Source organism: Pseudopodoces humilis, chromosome 1 (genome assembly GCF_049639895.1).
Source record: "Pseudopodoces humilis isolate 2021_Gansu_Grassland_sample_001 chromosome 1, ASM4963989v1, whole genome shotgun sequence".
Classification (NCBI taxonomy): Eukaryota; Metazoa; Chordata; class Aves; order Passeriformes; family Paridae; genus Pseudopodoces; species Pseudopodoces humilis.
In genome coordinates, this window is record NC_142200.1 from 145,549,657 (window position 1) to 145,576,797 (window position 27,141).

The 27,141-nt window shown below is 38.8% G+C and overlaps 1 protein-coding gene across 1 annotated transcript; it reads right to left on the bottom strand.

Annotated features, from left to right (window-relative positions):
* Positions 1 to 27,141, bottom strand: ACTR3B (actin related protein 3B). The gene is made up of 12 exons (XM_005527747.3): positions 27,011 to 27,141; positions 19,600 to 19,655; positions 17,643 to 17,767; positions 16,594 to 16,704; positions 16,144 to 16,239; positions 15,882 to 15,989; positions 14,479 to 14,622; positions 13,704 to 13,877; positions 11,161 to 11,253; positions 2,012 to 2,137; positions 1,533 to 1,616; positions 1 to 941 (listed from the first exon to the last, which is right to left on the bottom strand). Exons 1-12 carry the CDS (start codon positions 27,052 to 27,054, stop codon positions 846 to 848), a joined length of 1,257 nt encoding a protein of 418 aa, XP_005527804.1. The 5' UTR covers positions 27,055 to 27,141; the 3' UTR covers positions 1 to 845.

Here is a 27,141-nt window from a genome sequence, read left to right on the forward strand (position 1 = left end):
TTCATAAAGATGTTAACAGCTTTTATTTCACTGGTGCAAGGCCCATGTGTCATCCATCACTCACCAACAGCAAAACAAAACATCATCTCCTAAAAAACAGTTTCAGAAAATTCAAAACAAAGGAACAGTGGCTATAATAAACTTTGCACAATACTGTAAATCACTTGTATCATCCAAACATGAACAGATCAGTTTCTATTACACATGGCTTTTTGTTTTTTCCCCAAAAAATATACCAGCACTACTCCAATACACGCCTCACACCTGGAAATGCATAACACCACTCCATGACATTGACAGCTGTTCGTGCTTAGAGCTAGTCATCATTTCACCCTACCAACATCATAAAATACAAAATTATATGAAAACCTACAAAGTACTGTCCCAATCCTGCAATCTATTCCATTTGGGTAGGTACCTGTATCCACTCCAACTCCCCTAAAGGCAATGCGGTATTTAGTGCTCCATTGCTAAAGGTTTGATTGCAAACTCAGGGCACAAGTGGGAAAGGTTTAGATCTTTCCACAAGCAGTAAAACACTGCCTTATTCTTCTAGATGCAGTTTCAGTAGTATTTGCACAACCTCCTAAACCGAGACATACCTATTTTCAATAACCTCACATTTAGGAAGAAAGAAGGAAAGGCTCTGAGTAGTCAGCAGAGAAATGGCTCGTACTGAAATGACTTAGGGCTGTAAGCTGTGCTTTAGTGCACAATGGTGATCCAAATGCCTCAGAGCTAACCACATCTTGCTTCAGTATTTACAGTATCTGCTGCCTTCCTCTGCACTTCATGAGTTTCTTCACCAGCATGGTTTCAGAGATCTTATTTCCACTGGATGAATGTTATGACATGACTCCAAAAACAGGATTATGACGACAAATACTGGGGCCATACTCTTCATAGTCCTTCTTGGTGTGACATACTTGGAAAAACTCTGGCTATAAAAATATAAAACAAATCCCCCCAAAAGCATAAGAACATAAGTAGTAAAAAACCAACAAATAAATAATATCTTGGCATTTCTGTAGCTTGCAACTTTACAACATTGTATTGCATTTTGAAATATAATAAAATGAGAAATATTAGGATATGAATACAACTAATCAAAAGAACTTTGTCTGGTCGTAGGACTGCTTTTAAACACAGCAGTAAGAAGTCCCACTTGGCAGACACCAATTACTCTCATTTTCTTGTATTTGCTTCTCTCTTGCATTTAAGACCATTGATTTGGATTCTATATTCCTGAAGTCCTAACTAATCTCTAGTGCTGATTTAAAGAATAAGGGCACTATATTGGAACTATCATATCAAAATTACTTCAGAATTATGCCAACTCATAATATCCTTACTTGAGCAAGCTTACATTTGCCCTGTACAAATTTTACTGAGATAAAACTTGAGTAAGGACTCCAGAATGTGACACAGTTTAGGCTGTGACAATGAAAAAGTTTACAACTTAGTACTGGGATCAAATACATCCAGAATTCAACATACAATAAAAATTAAGAACAACTTTGATGAAGACTTACTGTTGAAGCCAGCATGGAACCTCCAAACCAAACTGCATAACGCTGCATGTGATGTGTTATCACTTGAACTTCCACTGGTTTGGGCTAAGGAAAACAGTTCATATTTAGCTGGTTTTCAAACTTGACATGGTCAGAACCAGACACCTTTAACCCTCTATTCACATCACTACCACACTTATTAGTCAGATATGCTCCCCCTAGGAGATCAAGTCATAAAACTCTTCATGATAACTATGATGAAGGACACAAAGTTAAATGCCTCTTGCCTACTGCTAACACATCTCCTAGAAGGAAAACTGGAACTGCTCACAGTAATTTTAAGATTCCTATAAAGAGCTATGTGCTGCGAGGCTATCAGTGCTTTTAACAACACAAACACCCTACTGACGTTACTGGGTATTTTCACTAGTGAGGTGAAAACTTTGAACGTGATTTCTGTCACTACTCATGTAATGAACGCACTTGAAATGCTCACTTACTTTTATCCGACCACCACTGAGCTCCTCACTAAGCCTCAATCTTGCATCCACCACTCTCTTCAAATCCCTTTGCAGTCGTCGTCCAAAGTCCCTGAACATCGTGGATCCTCCTGAAAGGACCACATTCTGTGCAGAAATTAAAGACACATTCTGTAAATCCGTCTTCAAGCAAGTTTCCCAACAGCCAACACTGCAGAGGTGACTTTTTGAATCTCAGCATCATTAGGAAGCTGACAAGGTAGGAAGTTCATGGCTTTTCTCCTTTAAATATATTTATGTAGAATGGGTTACTACAAAGGAGGATTCCATTAAAACCATGAACTAGCACCCTCCATATGCAGAGCAGCAGAAATAAGACACTACACCAAGAAGTTTCTCTGGGGATGTTCACAGCAAACAGCTTTAGCCCTGACACTAAATAAGGCTAAAGTCTCATCATATGACATAGCTAGAGAATTATCTAGAACTCTTATTTTTTATTTTTTTTTTTTATTTCCAGAGTACTTCAAAAGGCATCACACCTTCACAGAGAACTGCAGCACAGAGGAAGGTATGATGCCACTTCCCTTGCCTGTATGGTATTATTCAGTGTTCAGAGCAGAACCAAATGTCTCTCAGGCTGGACTTGTACTTGGATTCTGAACAGACATTTTAGAATTTCCCATCCCTAACTCTGATAACACTGCAGCATCCCAGACTAACAGAGAAGTAATTTCAAAGGTGGGGGATTCAAAACAGGACCCCTAGAACATAACACCAGTGGCAGCAAAAATGCAATTCATGACCAGAAAAAAGCACTTAATCTGACAAAACTGCACACAGGCCTTTGCACAGTGCTAAAACCACTAACATGCCTGTGACACGTTTCCAGAAGGAACTTGGATCACGAGTTCATTGTACACAGGTCCAAGGATTATCTCTCAGTAACATTTTTTTGACATTGCAGACCAAGACTGTGCACATAATGAAAGAATCTCTGACCCACTGTTTTCAGCCTGCACATGGATCTGAAGAGTCAAAGACATGCATATTAAGTGTTCACACTTGCAAGGTGCAGAAGTGCTTGGATTTTAAGCAACAGATAACCATGGAAATCTTGTTTGTACCTTGTAAAGAGAAAAGAAAGCTGTTTTGTTTATTCATGAGAAAAAAATCCCTGCACATCATAAAAACCATTACAGTAGGAAAAACCTCATTTCTTCACAGTTTCAGATTATCTGCAGAATAAAAGAATGCATAACAAGGCAGGTGTGCTTTAAAGAAAGAAACACAAGTCCCCATAATATTACTGAAACATTTCCAAAAGGAAAAGAGGAGGAGATAGGAGAGAAAAAGAGCCATAAATCATAGCTGATCCTCAAGTTAAAGCAGGAGGGAGGATTCCCCCAACTCTCTCCATACACAAGAACATCTATTCCCCTGCATCAAAGTGGTCATGCACTCCACTTGGGAAAAGGAAATTGCTAATGGGCAAAAAAAGACAACAACCAACCTGAGTGATGAAATAGCAATTTAAAAGATGCCATCAGAAAATATTACCTGGAGTTAATGAAGTTGGCGAAGAATGTGAAAGCAATAATTCTATTCAAAGCAAATTAAACTTCAGGCATACTCCATAAAGTGGACAATGCTATCACTAAAAATAGAGTCTAGAATAAACCCAAGAATAATTTTTCAAATACATCCAAGACCAATTCATGTAACTACAGAGTTAGCAGTATCATTGGGAGACTCTTTCTACCTAGCTACCATTCCAGGGTTAGAGGCTAAAAACCTACATCTTCTTCAAATTATGATTATTCAAGTACTTATACACACCAAAATCAGTTCAACAATAACACTGTCCAAGGAGAATAGAAGCACCAAGGTACAAATGTTGAAAAGATGAGTCACCTCATTATCACATATCTGGACCCGACAGGCTAAGCAAAATTCTGCACGTAAGTAACTTGTAAGTAACTAGGTGACACCAACTGCCTTTAGAAGGCACCAACTTTACAAGCTGGTTAATTATAAAGTTACAGTTCCCCTGCTCCCTGCACTTCTTGTCAGTGCCAGACCAAATCCATGCTAACTCTTTAGCAGAAGACTTGTCATACAGCCTTCAGGAAGTTCTCAACTCAGCAAGTCAGGTCAAAGCCAGGTACTCCCCACCTACGATGAAAGCAGAATCCATATCCATTCCAATTCCCTCAAACACCACACCCACCACTTAAAAAGTACACAGTAAAGGTGAGAAAAGATGGTCAGATTAAAAAAAAAAAAAACAGAAAAAAAACCTCAGAAAACCAAGGGGGCACCACCCACCTCCTCACTGCACCCTGACCTCTCAAGTACCTTCTCTAGAATAAATCTGCATAATTCTAATAACTACTTAACAAAAAACATAAAACTAAAGCATGCTAAATACACCTGTGGAGAAAGCTTACTAGTGATTTTTGGGTTTTCAGCCTGTCAAGAGAATCCTCTGGCCTCCCAGAAAAAGACATCAAAGATATTAGGCTTTAAGTATCTCCTTCCAGCTGATTCCTTTAAAGAAGACTTCTTCTGATCTTACTCTGCTTAAACACACTTCAGCTGGTTTAACAGCTCCAAGCAGCCCACATGTTTCTCAGCTAACACCAATTATCATACTTGCTAATGGAAAGAACCTCCAGCTGGTTTTCACTTTTATAGGTAACTGGCTGAACATTTAAGCTGTTTCAAAAGAATGTGTTCCTCAGCAGAGAGGGATGAAGCGCATCCACGCACCTGAAAAAGTTAACCACAACAAGCACATACATGGAAGCAGGCTATTTCTGAAAGGACAGCAGGGGAGTGGATACCAATCACAGAATCATTAAGGGTGGAAAAGACCTCCAAGACCATCAAGATCACCTCAGAGGGCTGGCAAAGAAATTTCTCACTTCTCATCTGTACCTTTTGCTTCTCTTGTGAACTCTGTGATACTGAGTTTCTTGTTGTACCATTTCTGTTATTATGCCTGCTGTAATGCTGCAGAGATATGAAATTCCCTAACAAAGCACCCCAGCTCCTGCAACAGGAGGGCTGTTGACTAAATCAAGCTTGCATAAAGAGTGAAAAGAGTGAAATTAGCTCCTGAAGAACTCAGGACTACCAAACACAAGGTGCTGAACTAGCTTGTGCATCTTCACAGTGCACCATGGTGTGAGCACACTCTCAGCTGGACACATCAGACTCTGCAGCACCAAACTGAAAAGCATCTCTTGCTTTTCTGGCAAGTAAGAACAACACATCCCATTTTCCCTTCTTTCCAACTGACAGCCTAAATTAAAGTTAACATGACATGACCAGACCACCAGAGACATGTAAGGAGATCAATATATGACTGTTAACAAAAATTATTAGGGGTAAAACCAGGAAGGTTCATAAACTGAAGCCAAGCACTTCATTAGCAAGTGAATCAATTAAGCTACAGGTCTCTTAATTTGGTTAAAACAGGGCACTATTTGCCAACAGAGTATGGGAAGTATAAGGATAAATATAGTTCAGCACAAAGTAGTAAATTTATTGTGAGAAATACTATTTTTAAAATACATTTACTTCTACTAATAAAGAAACCATTTGTTTTTCCTTAAAATAATTAATTTAACATTTATTTCACATTTCAAGTAATAGCAAGAGATTTCAGCATGACATATGGTGGTGCCATTCTGTGGAAATACACGTCAGACACAAAAGGAACCAGAAAATCCTGCAAATGCACCGAGCTATTGTTAAACCAGCTAGGAGTAATCTTACAAATTTATTTACAGCTGTGATAGGAATAAGCAGGGCTTTTCCTCAGTACTCCTGTACTACAATGACAGAGTTAATCTCTTGGGGCTTTCATTCAAATTCTGCAGGAATACAGCAGAATTCAGCAGGAATGCTGTTCCTTTCCCATGTCCTGTCACAGTGCCAGCAGATGCCATGGCCTGGCAGTCTTTCCACCCTTCCCTCATGCCCAGAGCCTCCCCACTCTGCTCTGGGTCAGTATCAGGGAATTTCTGTGGTGCTGGAGCACAGATCAGCAAAGCCAGTCCAACAGTGCCATCTACCCACCACGCTGTGCAGCTGGAGCTGCTCTCACACCAAGTGTTTCTACTTGCCAGCAACTGAAGTCAGGAGTGATGGCAGGGGGTTTTTAGCACCCCGTTAGCCCCTGCACCTGGGACCTCTCCAGTGTTTGAGGATGGGCCCTTGGGAGCTCGGCAGTTTAACTTGCTGAGTGAACACTGACACAACAAGCGCAGTCCAAGTCTTAATTGTAGAAACAAGCTTGACTTTACTATTTCACTAAGTTTTCATTTTGAGAGAGACTAATCTGAGTCTACAACAGCTGCACACCCAGGTAAGAAGTCACCTTCTCTAAGGAAAAGAGCCAATTTGTCAAAAATCTCTCTATGCACCTGTGTTAGGATACAAACCTGGATAACTCAACTCCAATAAAACACCACACTTGCCAATATCCTACAGACCCCCACCTCATGCAGAATTTTCAACTTGAGAAGTTGGCTTAGAAGTTTGAGGTCAAAGATGTTGTGATTTGATTCAGCATCATCTGAATAATGAATGGTTACGCATACTTGGCTAGGACCTTTCAGAGGTATTTCTAACAGAATTTACCTGGATTCAGATGCCATTTATGCCATATTCTTTCATTCAGATATTTGTGTTAAAAACATAGCAGAGGAAAGTTGAAAGAAATCAATTGCTGGGACAGTCAGTGACTCTCCATTTCTATCCTTTGTACTGGGAGAAGGCAAGGACCTCGGAACTGTTACTACTGTTCTCATCTTAACTCTGGAACTATCTGGGGAGAGACTCTGGATAAGGAAAAAGAAAGATGAAGTAGAGCATAGAATAAAAGTGGTAGTTTCTGAACCTATTGCTAACAAAAAATACTGTTTATTAGGATAGCAATCAGTTTATAGAACTTTTTCAAAGCCCTTTGTCCACCTCTAAAGTTATTATAACTACATTCAGGAGGAAACTCTTTTTTGACATTGAGTGCCAAAAACTCATGTCCTGACTGACAAATATTAGGACAAGTTTCAGATCACTTTCAGGTTGAAAAGAGACTTTTAAATACCAACTAGTGCTGAAAACATTCCACATTAGCATCTGCTGTGTGATTCATCACTGATCCAAGCTGGGTGTGCAGTAGTTACCCAGAGCACTGGTGTGCTCTCAGGAACCTGAAAGCTGGGGAAGGGTCTCATTTTTGTGCAGACCACAGGCCTCATGCTGCACTCTCCCTATAATTTCTTTCAATTTCTGAGCTATCAGTTATACCATGTATTTATATAATTAGGAGACGAGTATAAGTAAAGGTTGTGGAATGATATTTTAAGGAAAAAAGCTAAGGAATTCTCAAAAAAATAGAACTAGATGAACTATACACCATTCTACCCAGAGAATGCTAAGGATGCTGTCTCATTGAGCCCCACAAATGCAGCACTTTTAGCTGCATGCATTGCACGATGTGTCATTTTTCAGTGGAATTCAACACACAGGAATGATTGACGCAGTCAGGATGCCAAATTGTTTCATCCACATGATAAGATCCAAGAATTATCTCCTCTGCCATTTCTCATTTCATTTAAGCACTTGTTTTAACTTCCATTTTGCTTTCTGAAGCTTTGGGTTTGCCAAAAACAACAACAACAAAAAAAATAATAAACCCACCAAAACCCACCTCATTTTTTCAAATTTCAATGCAAGTTCCCTGGTTTCAAACCCATACCTATCTTTTTTCTGTTTTAGCAGAAAGCAATTCATCCCAAACAATCCAGATCTCTCAGCTCTGTGCTAGAGAATACAAATCAGTTTTTCCAAGCAATCACATTAAGAAGATGTAATCATGGGAATTAGAGAGTGCATTGCTGGCAATCATTATACAATTAAAAAAGGCTTCATCATATGAATGGAAGGATATTTGTGCTGCAGGTTATGGGATCTTGTATGGGATCTAAGCACAGAGAAGCTGACTTCAGTTGTGGGATGGATTTCTAGGGCTGCATCTCCCCCAAATCAGGCCTCAATGGAATTTGGGAAATTCTCATTAGGCCCCAGCTCTAACAAACTGCACTTGGACTAAGTTCTTCTTGAACTTAACAGAAACACTGCCTGCTCCCAGAACTAACAGGTGTTAGAACTTGTTTTTACACCAAACAGCCTTTTAAACTTTTTTCTTGCCCAAATAGCAACTCAAGTGAAATAATATTTCTGTTATTGAACTTTCAACAAAACCAAGTCAAATTGTGACCAAGATGGAAAAGTCCTATGATTAAAGCCCACTCTCTACTGGTGCTGTAAGCAGCAGTCCAGTGAAATCCTTTTGAATTCTCAATTTTGAGAAAATAAGGGGCTCCAATACCAAACACCAATAACTAAACGGCTGTGGAGCCAACCAAGGACTGTTGGCAACAACAGACAAGAATTGCTGGTTAAAAGCAGGGACTGTTGGTATTAACACACTGTGAGGAAGAACCAGATTTGGCTGAAAAAGAGGGGCCAGGCACACATAGGGCTTTTGTCCATGAGAACAAACCACAACACAGTATGAGTAGGAGGAATTTGGCATGGGTGGTTGCCATACAGGGTAGGATTTCTACCACCAAAAGCCTCCAAAACCCTCCAACCCATTTCCAGAAAGGCCTGAAAGGACAGACTGCACATGGTAACTAATTTACATAGAAAGCAAGAAACCTGTATTTGGGGCAGTGAAACCTCTCCATAAAAAGGTACCACCCCAAGTCCAGGGGGTGCCCCCAGGACCCTGGACATGTAACTGGCCAGGCTGATGCAGCTGGTTCAACAGCGAAACCAGGACTGGTGCTCCCTTTTTCTCTCTTTCTTTCTTTAATTAATCTCTCCCTCTTCAATTCATCTCTTCCCTTTAAACCTACCCCTTTACCAAAACCTACTGCTGTGTGCTTAGATAGTAGGTCAGAGACTAACAGACCAATTTCCATGCCAAGTGTGTAATTTATTAAAAAACTTTCAGGCCCTCTGACTTTTGTCATTTCTTTTGACCAGTGACCATTTACAAATCTTAGATGCTTTCTTCCCTTTAGGCTGGGTTGTCACAGATCTGGCTAAAGAAGTCTTACCAAGGTTCTGCTGGTCCAAACATCAATATGAGGTAAGATAACTGGCCTTGTGAGAGATGTTGATCAGATTAGGAAACAGGGATACTAGCAATAAAACTCAGAAATACTACAGTATGGGGAATAAAACAGGGAGCACAATGGAACTGATAAAGGAGCCTAGTATCTTGGGCCTAATCAAACAGAAACCATGGGAGAGACAGACACAGATAACTACTCCCTGGGGTAGAAGTGACAGAGAGGTATGTTGTGAAACTTTGTAATGTTTACCAGGTAACTGATGTCATGAAGACTGTATAACCAATGGGAAATTGTTGCCAAAAGCAGAACCCTATGTAAGTGCCATACAAGTAAAACCCTAAACACCTTGCATACTCAATAAAATGGGCATCTGGTTTCAACTCGGATGTCCCTGTCTCTCAATCACTGATACCATAGGACATCAAAAGATGGACTGTGGAACAATGATTCAAAGGCTTCATATCACACAAAGATCTAGAAGGTAGGTATTTTCTTTTTTGTTAGGTATTTTCTGCAGAAATGCTGAGGAAGAATCCAAATACATTTGATGGAAACTCAGCTCCAAAGCACAGGGTCTTGGCTGGCCACCACTCAGCACTGTGGGCAAGTGAACTGATAAATCTCAGAGAAAAAGTATGAGAGGAATATTTCTGCACCCAGACACTGCTTTAAACAACGAGAACAAGAGACGCTTGTCCCTTTGAAGTGACCTTGCTTAAAGAAGATAGCAACTATTATCACTAATAACTACTGACATCTCTCAGTACATTCAACAAGTAATTGTAAAACATTATTTTAATTAAGCAAGTATCATGAAAAACAGAAAAAAGACAAACAAAGTCTCAATCAGTGGCAAGCCAAGAGAAAGTTATTTGTCTGCTGATTATGATGAGGCAGAAGTAACAACCTCCAATTTTAAAAAACACTTTCTAATCAGTACCAAAACCTACCCTACACCAAGCAAAGAATTTGTTACTCTGAGGAAGCTTTGGTCTCTCAGATAAAAAGCAGAGAACCTAAGAACAACCACACACTGAGGGGTTCCTAAACCCTGCTGCTACTTAAGCTTGAAGTCACTGAAGATATCTACTGCAGAATTGACATGTGAGCCTGTTAAGCAGTTCAACTTCCCCTTTTGTCCTGCCCCACAGATCTGCTCTGGAGTGATACATCTCATTCTAGATTACAGAGGGTGTTTACCAGGCAAGGAGAAGAGACTGTAAAATTTTAATAGTTACAAATTATCCTGAGACATGACTTAGTTGGAACTTAATGCACATTCTACCAGGTGAGGAACACTACCACCTTTTACATGAGCAGATAACCTCTGTGTGCTGTAGCTTTATGCTGTTATTTCCAAAATTGCACTGCTCCTGCACAAGCAGAAAGAAAGGGAACCATGGGATGTGGGATGCGCTGCCGACACAGACAGAGCTTGCCATGGACTACACCTGTCAGTACCTTACTTTTCACTCCTTAAAGAATCAGGAACTGAAAGTACTTTCTGGACTACACCTTGTGTTTAAGCAGGTTTAACCTAGCCTAACTGTTCTCTCATAAAATATTTTCAGTTTTCATGTACTTTTTAAGTGATGTAGAACTGACTGAACTGCAATGGGCAGGTACAAGACAAGACTGAAAAAAAACAACTGGAAACCACTACTTAATAAAGCAGGGGAAGGAGGGTAGTGAGAGGGGTAAGACCACAGTATAACTCTTAATATGGGCAAACCCAAAAGTCCTTCATGCACAAGAATTCACATTAGAAATGTCAGATCCAAATAACATCCCTCTGCCACAACTCCTCAGGGATATACAATACTTACCTATGTGTCAAGCCTTTACAGAAACTTTTCTTTCAGAACTAAAAAGCAGCAAATACCTCTTGGCATCAGAAGTGGCATTTAATTTCTAGCAAAGTTTACATTTCTCATTGTGGAGGAAGTGGTAGCCATGATGCTGATATTTAGGCTTTAAATAAATTACATGAATTTTACAAGAGAAAGGCCATACCTTATATAATGGACGCCGGACATCAATGGGACAGTTTTGTATAACTTCATCAACTACATCCGAAATGGATTCCATGAAATCAGGGTTAGCAAACTAAAATGAAACAGAACAGGCATTAGATTTTTCATCCAAAGAACAGAGAAATAAAAAGGCAGAAATAAGACTGTGGAGAGACTTTATAATAGGGGCCGAGTAGGAGTTTTAGTAGTAGTCTTGCTCACCACTTATTCTACATTGAAACAAACACTTCTTTACAGAGGAAATGAGATTTATTTTTCTGCTGAGAAACCCAAGATTCTCTTCCTTGGTCAGAAATTCACTGTTTACAATTCATGCACTATGCACTTTTATTGCCTGCAAGATGAGTTTGAGTTCTCCTGCAATATTAAACACACTGTTACCATGCACTGTGGTCCTGCCTTTCCTTTCAAGTGAGATTAAAAACACCAGTCTGTAAATCAGAATGTTTCCCTACAAAAAGACTTTAATGCTGCTAAAATATTTCAGTTAAATTCCCACCAAAACTCAGATTTTTTTTCCCAAGCCCAGGAAGTATCTAATGTTCAAAAAAGCATGAATAGTCTAAGGTTTTGAGTGAAAGCCCCCATCAATGCAAACATGAACACAGCACTAATGTAAACTTCTGCATTTATAAACTAGAGAGTCAAGAGTTGCTAAAGCTACAAAACAGCCTAGTGGAAATTTTCCACTTAAAATAAGCTTCAAAGAAAAGAACTGGTAATAGCCCATGTCTGAAAAATTAAATTAATTACCAATATATAATAATATTACTATATATATACCATATTATTACCATATTATTCTAGATATAAGCTTTTGTGTAGAAGAAGCACATGGGATTTTCATTAAAAATAAGATGAGGTATCTATATGGATGAAAAAATAACAACAGTCAAACAAAACAAGTATACACAGAACTGAGAGAAAATTAGCAATGGGAGTTGGCTTGGAGCTCAGGAGCCCTAAGGATGATGGTGGCACTCTAAAAAAATTAAAGCTGACTCCCACAGTAAGAATTAATCATGCAAAAAACAAAAACATGAAGCCACATAAATCAAAAGAGAAGCTCCTGCACACCGAATTTCATCTGAATGAACTACAGCCTGAAAACTCCTGAGCTCTTCATAAAGATATTGATTAAACAGCAGGATAAAAGGAATAAGTAGAAATGAGAGGTAGGGTATAACAACACCCCAGAACAGGGACATGAGAACTGAATGTAAAATTGCAGTCTGCCAGCCTATATGATATAGTTGGAGAATGGCAAATAAAATATCTAATTTAAAAAGCAGAGAAATACTCTGTATAACTACAAACCCCAAGACCTAACTTCAGGAGTATTAAATATTTCAGAACAAATTCTGTAAACTGAAAATAGGAAAAGATTACAAGACAGCTTTACCAAAGGCAGCCTTCACCTAGCTAACTTGCTTCCCTTTCAAGTGAGGAGTTAATGAAACATAACAAGAAATCCTCTTTGGATGCAGTGCCCATCATCTACTATGTTTTTCTTGTCTAGGAAGTTAGTTCAGATTTGGGTGGTTTTTTCAATACATAGTCAAGAAACAAGGAAGAAATGAAAAAATTGGAAATTGGCATTTTATCCCATTCCCAACAGTCTTTTTAGAGACTATGGAAAGAGAAGCTCTTAAAATTATGTCTGATATGGGATTGAATGCTTCTCTGTTATATCACGTTGGTAAACAGCAGGGAAGAAAAACTATTTAGCCCAGAGATTTAACATTGGCAGAAGATCACATGGCTACAAACCGACTACAGAAGAATAAAGCTAGAATTCAGACAAAAGATGGAAGAGAGAAGCTTTTTAATATTCTTCCAAGGACAAGGGTAAAAAATGGGAAACTTCATCCACTGTTGATGTGGATTTTAATAAAAGTTTTTAACAGTATTACAGACTGTGGGTGCCTGCATAAGCTCAACCAAGTGTGCAGGAATGCAGAGGACCTGTACTAAAACCTGACTCCTTCCTCTCAACAATATCCTGAGGCTCACTCAAACTGAACTACCAAAACTCACACAGATGAGGTACAGTAATCTTTCCTAGAACTGTACATACTACTGATGACCACACCAAGAGAGATTTCAATAGACTTCCTTCAAGGATAAATTTATCATCCATGCCTTACAAATTGACTCAGTATCAAGTCTGCATCTAATATTTAGAATATCATCAATGCCATGCTCAGAAGTGCCCAAAGGGATTGGCAACATAAAAAGAATAGAGGGAGGCTTGCTTAAATTGAGACTGAAAAAAAGAGGAAAATACTATACAAAAACTGAATTCAAACAATTTCTCCTCAAGTTCAGACTGCCTTTAAAGGAGCAGAATGAGATGTTTTAAACGTTAGACTGGACATGAGAAAACCACTTTTCTACTGTGCCAAAGTTACCTGTGAGCTCACCTGGCTTGTGCTCAGGAGACTCACTGGCCCCTCACTGCCACGGGATGGCGCCCAGGCACCGGGAATGGCACAACTTCACACAGCTATTCCCTGTTCTTACCTCGGGATGGAAGAAGATTTCGGGCCCCAGGAACCTCTCATAACCAACATCTATAACAAACTTGGTTTTATTGATGGCGTTGATGCCCGTGTATTGTTTGATCCACTTGCGAGAGTCTCCGTCATACTTGGCAAATTCCTTCACTATGTCGGGGCAAATGTAACAGTACTTCTCCTGTTAAGAAGGCGTTAAAAATAGCTGAAATAATTAGTACATCAGTGAATTCAAGTGCAACACAATCAGGAAAGAAAAATGTGAGCAGTTTTACAGATGGTGTGGTCAAGGGACTTTCTCACCCAAAGCACTACTGAAGCCTCAGCCCCACGAGGCTCAAGGCCCCTTTGCTTCCAAAGGGCTGCATACGCTGACTCAGCTACATTTGCCTCTCAAAATGAAAACACCACCAACAGCAGGACTGTGACAATAAAGAATTTCAAGGGCAAGCTTTCACTGCAAGAGCAGGCCCACACAATCACCCTATTTTTTTTTATTTTTTTTTTAAATTCCATTACAAAGCAAATTTTAAACAACTCCAAAATTTAAATGCTGATTTAATCTGTGGGACATACTCACTCCACACAGTCTAGCATGAATATTTTCTTCCTCTTTCTCCTTTCCCCATTCTTGATTGGATAAACCACCAGAAGCTGGTGTAATTATAATACATTGCCTACATTTGCATTTTTAAGAGAGCCACTGGCAACTTTTGCTAGAGCCAAAAATTTAGCTCACGGAGATTTATTATGTATTTATTAAGAGATAAAGGAGGGTGTACCTTTATGGCTTTTGCTGTCTCCAGAGATTGTTCAGGAGGAATTCCTACCTCCCTTTCCCTTAGAAGCTGTTGAATAAAGTAAGTAATATCTCTACCTGCAATAGGAATATGTTTGATGCAACTTCCAATTACATAGCCTTCTGCCTATGTAGGAGTAGAAGAAAAGACATATTTAAGGGGAAAACTTACTGTGTATCAATAATTAACATTCATTTTTATAATAACATTTTTGATTTTCTATTAAAAGCAAAATCTTGAAACTTGAAAATCACTCTAAAAATGTGCACCTCACTGAAAAGTGGGTATCATTTTTATTTAAGACCTTGATTACCAAATATAAACGGATATTGACTAACTAACAGATACACGAGTGATAAACAGTCTTGCACACATTAGTCAGATCGGATGGTTCCTTTAAGGCATCATCAAAAAAGCAAATATAATATAAATCAACTACCTGTGTTCTGTTTGAGACTGAAAAATTAATAGAAAAATGTATAAAATTAAATTTCTCAGACAAGAAAAATCAAATAGGAATAGAAAACTCAAGCAAGAAGTAGGATCTTACAATAAGCACAATAAAAATTAGAAATCTACTTGCTGAATTTTTTTTAGGATGCATTTACTGAAAACACTGGTATTGCTGAGCCACATTATTGCTTCCCTTGCTTTTTTTTTACACCTTTCAGAGCTCCACGCAGTAAATGCTGCTTGTTCTCAGCATTGCCCGTATGACAAAATACTGAGATCAAGTTAACATCAAAATGCAAGATGAAGTTAGAAGGAATCAAATTTTCATTTCTAATATAACTGATCATTCAGGGACACAGTATGGCTCAAAAATACACAGAATGACATCAACAGATGTCAGTATAAACAGATAACTGTATTTTTAACATCCTCACATAACTAAACTGATGAGATTGATCACATCTACAAACAGGTACTTAGATAAGTTTGTAGTTGTTTCCATGTAAGCAGAGTCGAAACAATAAAATACAATAAATCATACAAAAAGCACATATTACCAGATATATTAAACAGTCAAAATGCAGGGTGTCAAAAAAGTTAGGACACTTCTTGTCAAACACTGTTGGCATGCAGGAGACAAACCCATGATAATCATTGATATTTAAGAGAACTGAGGCATCACAGTAATGGAAGGTAAGGTTTTACACAGAAATAGCCTTTTAAAAGCTGGATTGATGGTTCCTTACTGTGACCCTCCTCTAGTCTGCAAGCTAAATTAATACATAACGAAACAATACTTTTGCAAGGAAAGATATCCCAAACAACACGAAAAATTTAGAACTAAGGTTTCATTTGATGCTTCTTATTTAAATTTATAGTAAACAAACCCTGTCCAAAGCAGTGCTGATTTCAAAGTGCAGCCTGCTACTTACCACGGGGATTACATGTGTCACACCATCACCACTATCGATGACAATTCCAGTCAGAGTCCGCTCCCCCACCTGCCGTGATGTCCAGGAGGCAGCTAAGGCCAACACTGCCTACAGCACACAGAGTTCATATTTAGAAGCAGGCAGAGTGTTCTAATTTACACTCTCAAAAATTACTGTTTCAAACACTTTAGACTCGTGCCTACAAAAGACCAAAACACTGCAGTTATTCTGTATTTTAGAAGAACACATTCACTTTGTTCACCTGCACGGCAATGTAAAGTCCTGGGATGTTAAATGATTCAAACATGATTTCTGCAAGATATTCTCTGTTTTCTGGTGTGTTCAGTGGAGGCTCTGTCTGCAAAAACAAAGAGTTTTGAAAAACCACCTCAATAGGACCCTGCTTGGTATGGTTTTCAAACTTCAAAAATCCTCAGTGCACTCAAAACAAAAAATTTTAAACAGAATTTAAACAGTGTTTGAAACTCCTCAAAAGCAATAGCTGACCTGCAGTAGCCTGAATCACAAAATTAACAGAATATAGTTACAATGCAGCTTCAAAGACTAGTTTTCTCCTCCCAACCCAAACCCTGTCATTTCTACACAAGTAAGACGTACAGAGAAAAATCCTCCAGCAGAGCTACTCATGCTTGGAACAGTATTTGGTTTTCCTGTTACAAAACTATTTCCTTACCAGGCCTCATAAACTCACCATTAAAAAATAGTGATCCTCGGGCTCAGCTCGAAGGTACTTAAAAATGACCTGCTCCATGAACCTCTCCATGAGGTCCCAGTCTTCAACAATTCCATGTCGGATAGGCCACTGCAACAGCAAAACTTGTCAGCACTGGGTGAGGCAAGGACAAATAAACCCAGCAACAGGAAGAGTCTGACATCTCATCTCACAGGTATCTTATCAAACCATCCTGGCTTTAATCCAGAGGCACAATTCAAAGTTACCTCCTGCTCCCAGGTACTTCCAAGCCAAATTCTAGCTTGCAGGACTAGCAGCCAGAATCCAGACTCTATTCCTGTTAGTCTGTTGCAGAACTGTTTTTTGACCTCTTTTTGTATAAATTTTATCACTTAAAAAGTTGAGAATCCTACTTGGCTTCAATATGTCTTCCCATATTATAAAAAGAAATAAAAACCATATAGGCTATATATTTTTCAACGACAATTTCTGGCAGGGATGATGCTTACATTTTGTTCAACGTTAAGAACACAGCTGACATTTAAGTAACACAGAAGGATGTATAAAATATGATTTTTTTCCACATAGTTCATAAGCCAGTAATGCTTTGTAAGTACAAGAAGTCCTTTACTAGGGTATGGAAAATATGATTCACAGAAAAGCTGCACTGAAGACAAACCTTCACAAAACAATTGTGACATTCCCTGAAGCAACAGTATCCAACACATTTCCCAGTTCATATGCCATGTTAAAAGGGTACACTTTTAGCAAGAATTTAAATATTCAGTGTATATGACTATTTTAATAGCTCAGAATTTTGAGAACTGAACAGCTGCACTGTATCAATGAATATTTACACAAACACCAACCACACAAGACAGCACTAGTGAAACAGATACCTAAAAAAGGGTAAAGCCATGAACCAAATCACACAGTTTTTAATAAGCAATAAAAATGCTTCACAAAAAAAGCAAACGTGTTTTGAATGGCTATCCAGAAGTCACAGAACACTTTATCATAAAAATATGAGACTTAGGAAAGGCTATCTCAGTCTCCTGAATGCTCACCTTTGTAGCATAGGTAGGTTTATCTATGGCTTCATCTCCTATGAAAAAGTCCAGATCATCAACACCTTTCATTACCCTCCTCTGAGCCTGGTCCCCCACTTTGGCCGACTCTCGGATTGCAATACCTTAAAATAAATGCAAATAACAAATCAAAACAAAATTAAACCAGCTAAATACCAACTGAAGAATATTTATTAACTTAATTATTTTCCAGAAATAAAAATTGGGATATAAAAAGTAGAAATCATGTAAGTGATCTACTGATAAGCCAAGAGAGCAGAGTTCATTCTCACTGCATCCTGCAGGATTCTGGTCACCCATCCCTCATTACTGTACATAATAATTCACAGAAAATATTGAAAATGCATTTTGTTATGGACTACAGCAGACACTAAACCTGTACAAGTGCAGCATTCCAGGAAGCAACATGATTTCCTGAGTTTTAACTCTAGAATAAAGAGGAAGAGCATAGGAGAAGAAAATCAACTGTGTATTCAAAAATAAGTATTGAAGTCATTATCCTGGTTGGTGAGAAAGAGGAAAGAGGAAAGGGAGAAATCAATTTGCAGTGCTACAGAGAGATCTTTGGAGACACTTATACTTCCCATTAGCAGCCTGCAACTATCACTAAAATTATTAGATGACGTCTGCTGTAGGCAAGAAGATGAGACAGCAAAAATCAAATCTGGGGCAAGCTAAAAATAAAAATGGAATGAAGTACTGCTAAAACATAACCTTATTAATATAGTTTTCTTTTAATAGGTCACAATCAGGATCTAAATAACATACAGCAGAAAATGCAGAGTAGGCAGGCATCATCCACAAATACACCAAATACTACTAGCACCAAAAAATGACTCATGGGCAAGAAATTCTTTTGGAAAAATATCTACTCTCCCAAACAGGTTTACAGTTGTATAAAACAAGATTTATAGCAAATTCACAGGAAATCCCTTCTACCCCATTTCTTTAATATAAGATATCTAGATCTTTACCAGTGGTTTAGGTTTCAAATTTTAAAATACTTAAAATAGTGAGACTGTAAGCAGTACTGCAGCTACACCTGGTGAAGAACATGTGTCCCCTTCACTTCTTTGGCCATCAATTACCTTTATAATTTCCTAATCTTTATACTTTCTACCATGAGTAGCTACAAGATAGTCAAGGTGCATTAATAAGTAGTTAATTGGCAAAGTTTAAAAAAAGTAAAAAGCAGTGTTTAACATAAATGGAGGTAACAGATGCCTCCATAATAGATGGTAACATCATAGATGTAAATAAATAGTCAGTGCTACTATTTATAAACATATATATACAGAATTTCAGAGAAACTATTAAGATGCCAATTAAAATCAAGAACACCAGAAAAGTACAACATTTTAAACAGTTTAACACACAAAAAAATTAAAGAGTAAATCTGTTCAACAAAAGCATGTTAAATGTGCAAGAACATATTAATTGGTAAACACACACCCAAAAAGAACATTTTCTAATAGGAACAACTTTTTGAATATTAAACTGTCTACAGTCCCAGACAATGTAAATAAGGCAGACACCACCTGCACTTCAGTACTTAATTTGATTGGGAGCCTTCCCCAGATTATCCAGGCTGTAACCATGGTGTCAGGTAGACAGGAGGTAAATTGCATTCTGTCTACTCAAGAGTCCTGGCAAAAAAATAATGGAGATAAAAAGGAAATTGGACTGGAGTTCTCCTCATCTTTGTCATAGCAACCAAGAGCTGGTTTAATGAGCAACAGTCCTAGCTAACTGCAAACAAGGAGCTCTGTTTAGCTACACTCCAGCCAAAGATGCTAACAGGATGAATATTGCTTCCCAGATGGACACGGGACTACGATGACTGAGTTGGGAGTTGGAAGCACATCATTTAATCCTGAAAGTGCTCAGTGACAGCAGTGTATGTTACAATTTGGAGGGACAAAAAAAATCAACTCACATGATGGGATAATGAACTGAGGTTCTGTATTTCCTGCATAGCCAAGCTTTGTATACCTAGAAAGAAAAAAAAAATAAAAGATCACCAGGTCATTAGATGCACTCAGATGCAAAAACATGAAGAAAAAAAATACTTTCAATTTACTCCAGTGCTTAAAGTGAAGGTGAAACATGCATCGCTTGCCATGTGTACATTTTCTGGATTGTGCTTTCAAGTATCATCCTGCTGAAAACTCAAAGTAGAAAATGTTTTAGGTGTTAATTTATTTTTCAGACAACTTCTGCTTACAGATTTTGCTAGTGTTATTTAGAACTATCAAGTCTGAAAATACAACTCTTACTTCTTCCACCTTGTTGACCAGCTATGACAAAGGACAGGCAGGTCACATTGCACCATTTGGTAAAAATTAGAGCCTTGCAGATTTTACCCTTCTGTTACAATGACCAAAGAGAGCCTTAGACTTTATGTATTTGTTTAATATTCTCAAACAGGAGAAAAAAAGAAATAATACAGTGTCACAAGTATAAACCACAGCTGAGAACTCTTGTTACAAACCTGATACAATTCCCCTTCAGGCCTTGAACAAACCCCCCACTTTGCCACAGGTATGGTATCTGTGTGTGATAAAAGGCAAATACCAAACCAAAGCAAGCCTGCACTGATGAAATGCTTTAGAAATGGGCAGCAGATGGTACAAAGTATTGATTATTTCTTTCCATATATATAAAATCTATTTTAACAAGTAAAGCATCAAGAGACAAAAAGAAGGGGGACGGAAAAAAAGAAGGAAAAGAATTTTCACATAAAAATTTCTACAGGCGTTAGTGGCTGCAGCTACTTCAGGTCTTAAGCAATTAGAAATAATTAACATCCCAGACTATGAAAAACAGCTCTATTTCCTAGGGGGGGAGAAAAAAGAAAAAAACCCACAATAACAACAAAACCCACAACAGAAACAGTGTTAAAAGAAAAACCAACCCAACTAAATTGATTGAAAGCTTGCAGAGAATTATGTCATTCTTGAATATTGCCATTAGCTTGAAACAGAAGTACAACAGCAGCATGATTTGAGGGAATCAGCATTGTTCACATCATTTTTACACTAGAAACCTAAAGCCATGACATTCTGAAATGAGACCAATCCCAGTCTAGGTCCTAAAGTGAATATAAAGTCTTTGTCTGCATCCTAGTCTCAATATTTGCAAACAATATTATGCCATGGCCAAAGCAGAGGGTTTGCATCTTCATTAGCAGCTTAAAAAGTAGGTTCCTCTTTACAGAGTATTTGATATAAAAATACTCATTAAGAATCACAGTTTTCTTAGATAAAGGAATTAATCTAAATTGAATTATCAATGACCTTGGAACTGAAATATTTATATTTCAACTTCTCTTCAAAGCTATAGCTACAACAGACTTCAAACAATAGTTAAAAAGCCATTCCCCCCAAGGCTAAAAAGAATGTGTTTTGGAGGGAAGGTTTTGCTGGGTTTTTAATCATCATTATAGACATATGCTTTCAGTCTAATCCAAATTGTTTATGCACATTTGCTGTGGCTCTCAGAAAAGCATAATCAGGATGTTAAATTAGACTGACTGTAAAGAAGGACATTACTAGTAAAAATTCTTTTTATGATTATTATCACATAGATTCTTCACATTTTAGAATGAGGCCTACCTAGGGAATAGTGTTAAAACGTAACAAGCAACAACAGATGTTCCACTGGGATTTAAGACCAGTACAGGCCACTTCCTCTTATTTCTCTCTCTGAAATGAATCATGACTAAATGAACATAAAGAAAAGCAAGTAAAACATTTTAATTTTTAAGACCTAGTTTCAAGACTTAGAAATTACAATTATGCAGAAACATCAGGAAAAAGCCCTTCAAGCCTCGGTAACAAAACCCAAAGACACTATCTACATACACAGACATGTAAATACATATATATACTTTTCATACAATTTTTATATATCTGCGTGCGTGAATAAATTAAAAGGTTTCTGCAGTCTAACCAGAACTCATTTCAACTAAATTCAAACTAAAGTCTGGCCAAGAGGTGAGTTCAGTTTGCCATCATTTCTCTTAACACACATGCTAAACTCACGCCCACTCACAGTATTAAAAAAAGAAAACACTCTCTAAAAGTCAATTTGGGCTACCAGTCTGCAAGAGCTTTACTTTCCCTCTCCAGAATGGATCAGATCCCCCTATGAGAGCAACTTATAAAGTTACCAAACCCCTACAGCTCAGTATTTTACAGATTAATTTTTAACCTGGGTTAATTCACCTAGTGAAAAAATTACCAAATAAGTTTATTTCTCAGTATAATGAAAAAAATTATTTTCAAATAATTCTTCTCACAGAAGGTAACATATGGAAAGATTTCTTTTGCATGCAATTAATCCATGAAAGACTAATACTAAAACGAAGAGAATAACTGAATTCTCAGTTCAATGGTGAAGCAAATAAGCAGAAGAAAAAAAAAAAAGTTTAAAAAAACCCAAAAAACTACTTAACATCAAACAAGAGACAGACTGGAACAAGCAGCCACATTTCAGGTGTTTTTGACAAAACCAAATGGAAGGGAAACTCAAATTTCTCCCAAGACCATTCAGGAAGAGAAGGAAAACAGATTATGTAGTTATGCTGCTCTTTGCTAACCAGGAAGCCTCAGGACATGGCAGACTTGGTCCCAGATCTCTGGTCTGCCCAGCAGGACCCAAATTCATTGCACCTCTCAAGGGTACATTAAAGTGTTTGGGTGATCCATTTCCAGGACTTCCTACAGAAAATACTCCCTTTTCTACATGATATTTAAATATTCACTGATGAGAAAGGCTCTGGACTTAAACAGTTACAGAGGTTACCTGGTCTCTGGTCCCTTCTCCAATGAATATTTAAGCATCTAAAAAACGTTTTCTTTCTCTGGGTTACAGCCTAGCAGACTAATGGTAATGCAACATCTTGTGATCTGTAAAATTACAAGACAGCTGTAGCAGAATGTGTAGATAATCAGTATTCCAACTTAATTTCATTAAAAGCCGCAATTTGTTGCCAGTGAGATAGGAATCTACTGGAAACTGGCCAAAATATAGGATACTGCACTAAAAATTAGCAGAAAACCGATCCAATAGATTAAGGCTATTTCATGCAAGGAGATTTGGACTACTAATTTTTTTCTAAATCTCTGGAAATGACATATTATTGAAACAAGCAATTTCTAAAAATAGTGTGGTCTCTCCCATACTGTTTTGACCAGGTGACGAGTTCATACACAAGTTATTTTCACAAACTTTTGTATGAGGATTGGTCATCCTAACCCTGTTCTCTTCTGAGGTCCCACCAAGATGGAAAGATGGAAAAACTTACATCAAGAATTGACTCCAAAGATATACAAATGGACTTCACTTGGAAGCAGATGATGCACCCTTAACCACTTTAGAGAGAAGAGATATGTTTTGGAAAATTCTTCCCAAAGCCTGAGAACAAATCACCAACTCAAGCAGTTCCTTTATCCATCTGAAAACACAAGACATCCAATTTTTCTCTGTGCAAGTATGCAAAAGAGCAAAGCCCAAATGTGACTATTTTAGCATTTCATCACTCTCTATTGCTTTTTTGGTCCACATCTTTAAAGCATGTTACATTCACACAAAAAAACCCTCTGAAAAGATAAATATGATGTGATTAAAAATAGCAGAATGCTTTGAGAAAGTCCTGTAAACAAACAATAGCCTCTGAAAATAGAACACTTTCTCTGACAGCTAAGAGACTGAATAACCAGGCTACTGCTGCCAGAACACCTGTGATGCCAGGCTGCCATAGCAGACTCTATTATCATTATTACAAGTATGTCTGAGGAGCTTGCAACACAAGTTCTTCATGAAGATCTGGAAAAGCAATTTCAAAACTGAGGGATGGGAATGAAGAAGACATGAAGGAGAAAATACAAAAAGAAGAAAAATCTATTTTGTCTGCACAATTTACCCAAGAGCACCAGCAGCCTCTATAAGAATAAAGAGTACAGTAGAGCTATTGGGTTTCTTGAGGAAGTCTAGAACTTTGCAGCACTGAAGCCTGTGATTATAAACAACAGTTAATTAACTCAAGCTCCTGAGACCCAGAACAGCAATTACAATAATGCATGTTCACATGTCTCACATGCAAATAGCAGAGGTAATACTTGGCTAAAGCAACTTACTAGGCATCAGAAATACAGTAAGAGAGGGAAAATATAGCATGTTCTGAGGCTCCAGCTATCTTTAATAGCAATATCATCAAAAAACATCATAAGCTTCAAATTTTAAGACCCAGTCCATCGCACTTCTCCCAGAAATCAAGTATTTACCTCTAAATTCATCTGTAAGACTTTGCCAAAGCAGACTTTCTCTTTACTAAAAAGGAATGGCTGCAATAAAATACACCCAAACCAGAACCACTTCTCAGTGTCTGCAAATACACTGAAGAAAGGTATTTTAAGATATCTTTGTTTTCCCCACCCACCTACTACTGTTCTGATGTCCACAGCTAAATGCCAATTAATAAACTAGTTAGGAAGTTTAAAGCTATTTAAAACAGCAATACAAAAAGGCCTGGTAGTCCTGAGAAACTAAAAATAGCTTGCCCTTCTCCACAAAGAGAGTAACAGCAATGTGTAAACTGATCACGAGGAGAACCTCATGCAGAGAAAACTACTTGACATAGTGCATCAAAATTGCACTATGTCAAGTAATTTGCAAATACTAATGGAAAAGATAATAGCAAATTATTAACTATTTCTGCAAAATTTGTGAATAAAGAGTGAACAGTTTATGGCAAAGGAAATTCAAGTCATCTATATCCAATAGACTAAAGGAATGTTATCCTGTCCTGCTATAAAAACATGTTTCTCACTGAAGGTCTGTAACTATTTTTTATATACCTGTTCTCACTTTTTTTGGAGGAATTCTGGCATTTTACAGGACTGAGGCATGTGGCTACAAATAACAGTAAATTAAGCCAGCCTCCTTATGCACAAAACAACAACAAAACCATTCTTTTAACAAACTCCTTAAAACCCCTTACATGAAAAAAGATGGATTAGTGGCGGGACAGAACAACTCATTCACTTTAAGCAGAAAAGTGTATTTAATATACACAATGTCACACAGTGCATGTCTGCATATACCTTTCCCTCTCTGCTATTGCAAATTTTTAATCTGAAAGCCCTTTCATGAATAATTTGAATTAATTGTTTGAAGCTTGTAACCCGAAGTAGATTCATTCTAACAATAAGAAGGTTTTCAGCCCACACAGAGGAAAATTCCAGAGACTATGTACCAATGAGTCAAGCTACTTCTTCTGGCTGCTTTTGTTCAGACTCATTTCATCCTGAATTCTGAAAGATAACTTATTTCACATTCAGCAGTCTCCTTGTTGAAAAGTCTTCCATTTTTGACTGCCCTACAGCAAAATCAAGCACAAGTCCCACCAGCAGAGACATCATGTTGTCTCCTGTGAATCAAGACCACTTGGAGTCATTGAAAAAAAAAAGTGCATAATTTAGGGGTTATCCAAACCCTTCCTGAAACAAAACAAAATACATGTCCCCCCCACCCTCATAAAACCCATCAGCTTTACCCATGCAAGGACTAAACAGATTTTATAAATTCTACTTCCATTACTATTTATTTGAAAGGACACAATAAGCAATGGCCTATCCTTATTTATTTTGTGTAACTGTTGGCCAGCAATATCTACTGCTAGTGTAACACTGGAATTACTCCACAAACTGAAAGCCAAGGGGGGTCTCATGCAAAAAGCAGCTTTGGCATTTAATGCATTTTCTGAGTTTTACAGTTTCTACTGCACCCTTGTTAAAGGATCCACCTAAACACCTCATTTCTCTCAAAACTATGAAGTAGTAATCCTGTAGTATCAACATATATTTGGAGAACAGATACTTACAGCATCTTCAGCAAATATATAGAAGAAATATAGGAAACTACCAAGTATCTAAAGAGCAAGCAGAATTGCACACAAAGTAGAACCTGGTCTCTATTCTACTTCCACAGTCTCCAGCTGTGAACTCCAGTATTTTCCACTGAGGGAACAGAACTGGTTTCTGGTAAGCTAAGGTATAAGCAGAAACAGGCAAAAATTTCTAAAACTTTCATGACAGTTTAATACAGACATATTTGAAAATGTGACACATTATTTCAGGAGAAGGCAATGTGGCACCACAACACTGGAAAGCGCTTCATACAGTTACCTAGGGATTGGGGTCTCTTGATTCAGTTTGATTAGTTTGGGGTTTGGTTTTTTAAAGATTGTTCATTTCAGGAATTTTTAAAGATAACTTTCCAAGAATTAAAGAAATTAAAACAGTGTTGCAAATTCCCTGCACAGGAAAGGCTAAATTAATGCAATCAATGACACCGAGTCTGACAAGTAAAGCTACCACATGAATAGTTACTCATGGACCGATGCTTCACTTCCTCTCCTCAGAGCTGTCTGTAACTGCTGGGCCAAAGGAAAGGTATTAATTAGCAAAAGCACATCACAGATGCAATGCAGTATTACTTTCATTACAGTTCCCTCTGACACCTCCCCCCCCAGCAGGGCACAGGACTGGATGCTGAATGGGTCTTCTCTAGCACAGAAAGGTATGACAGACCCGCTCCTGAAACGCCTCCCAAGCACAGCCTCTGCAATTCAGAGTCGCTCCTGCCCTCACAGACTTGAGTTACAAAACTTGTGATTTGGTTAAGTATGGAATACTCAGATCACACTGATCTGAGAAAGGCGAGGGGATGACCCAACAACCAAGCGCATCACTGGAGCAAGGCAGCGCGCTCTCACCTCAGCTGAAAAGGCTAAAACTGGGGACGGCTGGTCTCAAACGGGCAGAGGAGGCAGGAGGCGGCCCCGAGAGCGGCCCGGGGGCAGGGGAGCTGTGCTCGCCGGGCTCTGTGTCCATGCACCGCACCGCACCGACAGGATCGCGCCCGGCACGGGCATCTCCCTGAACCTCCCCAGGTTAGGTCTCTGAGCCGGCTCCTGGCTCCTCTCCCCTTAGGAAACCAGCCGTCCCCAATTTTAGCACTTGCATCATGCAATACTTCACAGCCAGAGGGCACAAACGAAAACGGGTCCCGAGAGGCGAAAAGGGCACACAGAAACACGCACGGCAGGGCTGCCCCGCTCCGCGCTCCAGCGGGATGGAAGGGCAGGAGGGGGAGAGGGAGGACGAGAGCGATGGGCACCAGCCCGCGGAAGGCCGGAGGGGAGAGAAACCCTCAGTAAGCCGAGAGGGCACCGGGACACACGGCAGGAGCGCGGCCCCGTGCGAGGAGCGCTCGCCGGCAGCGGGAGGCGGCGGAGGGGCGCGGCGCGGAGACACCCCCCGGTCCTCCCTGCCCGCACTCACCCGGTGCCGCCGTCGATCACGCAGGGCGGCAGGCAGCTCGCCATGCTGCGGGGCCGGCAGTGCGGGCCCTACGCCACCATCCGGGCGGCCGCCGGCTCCCCCGGCGCGGGCTCCATGCGCGCGGGCCCGCA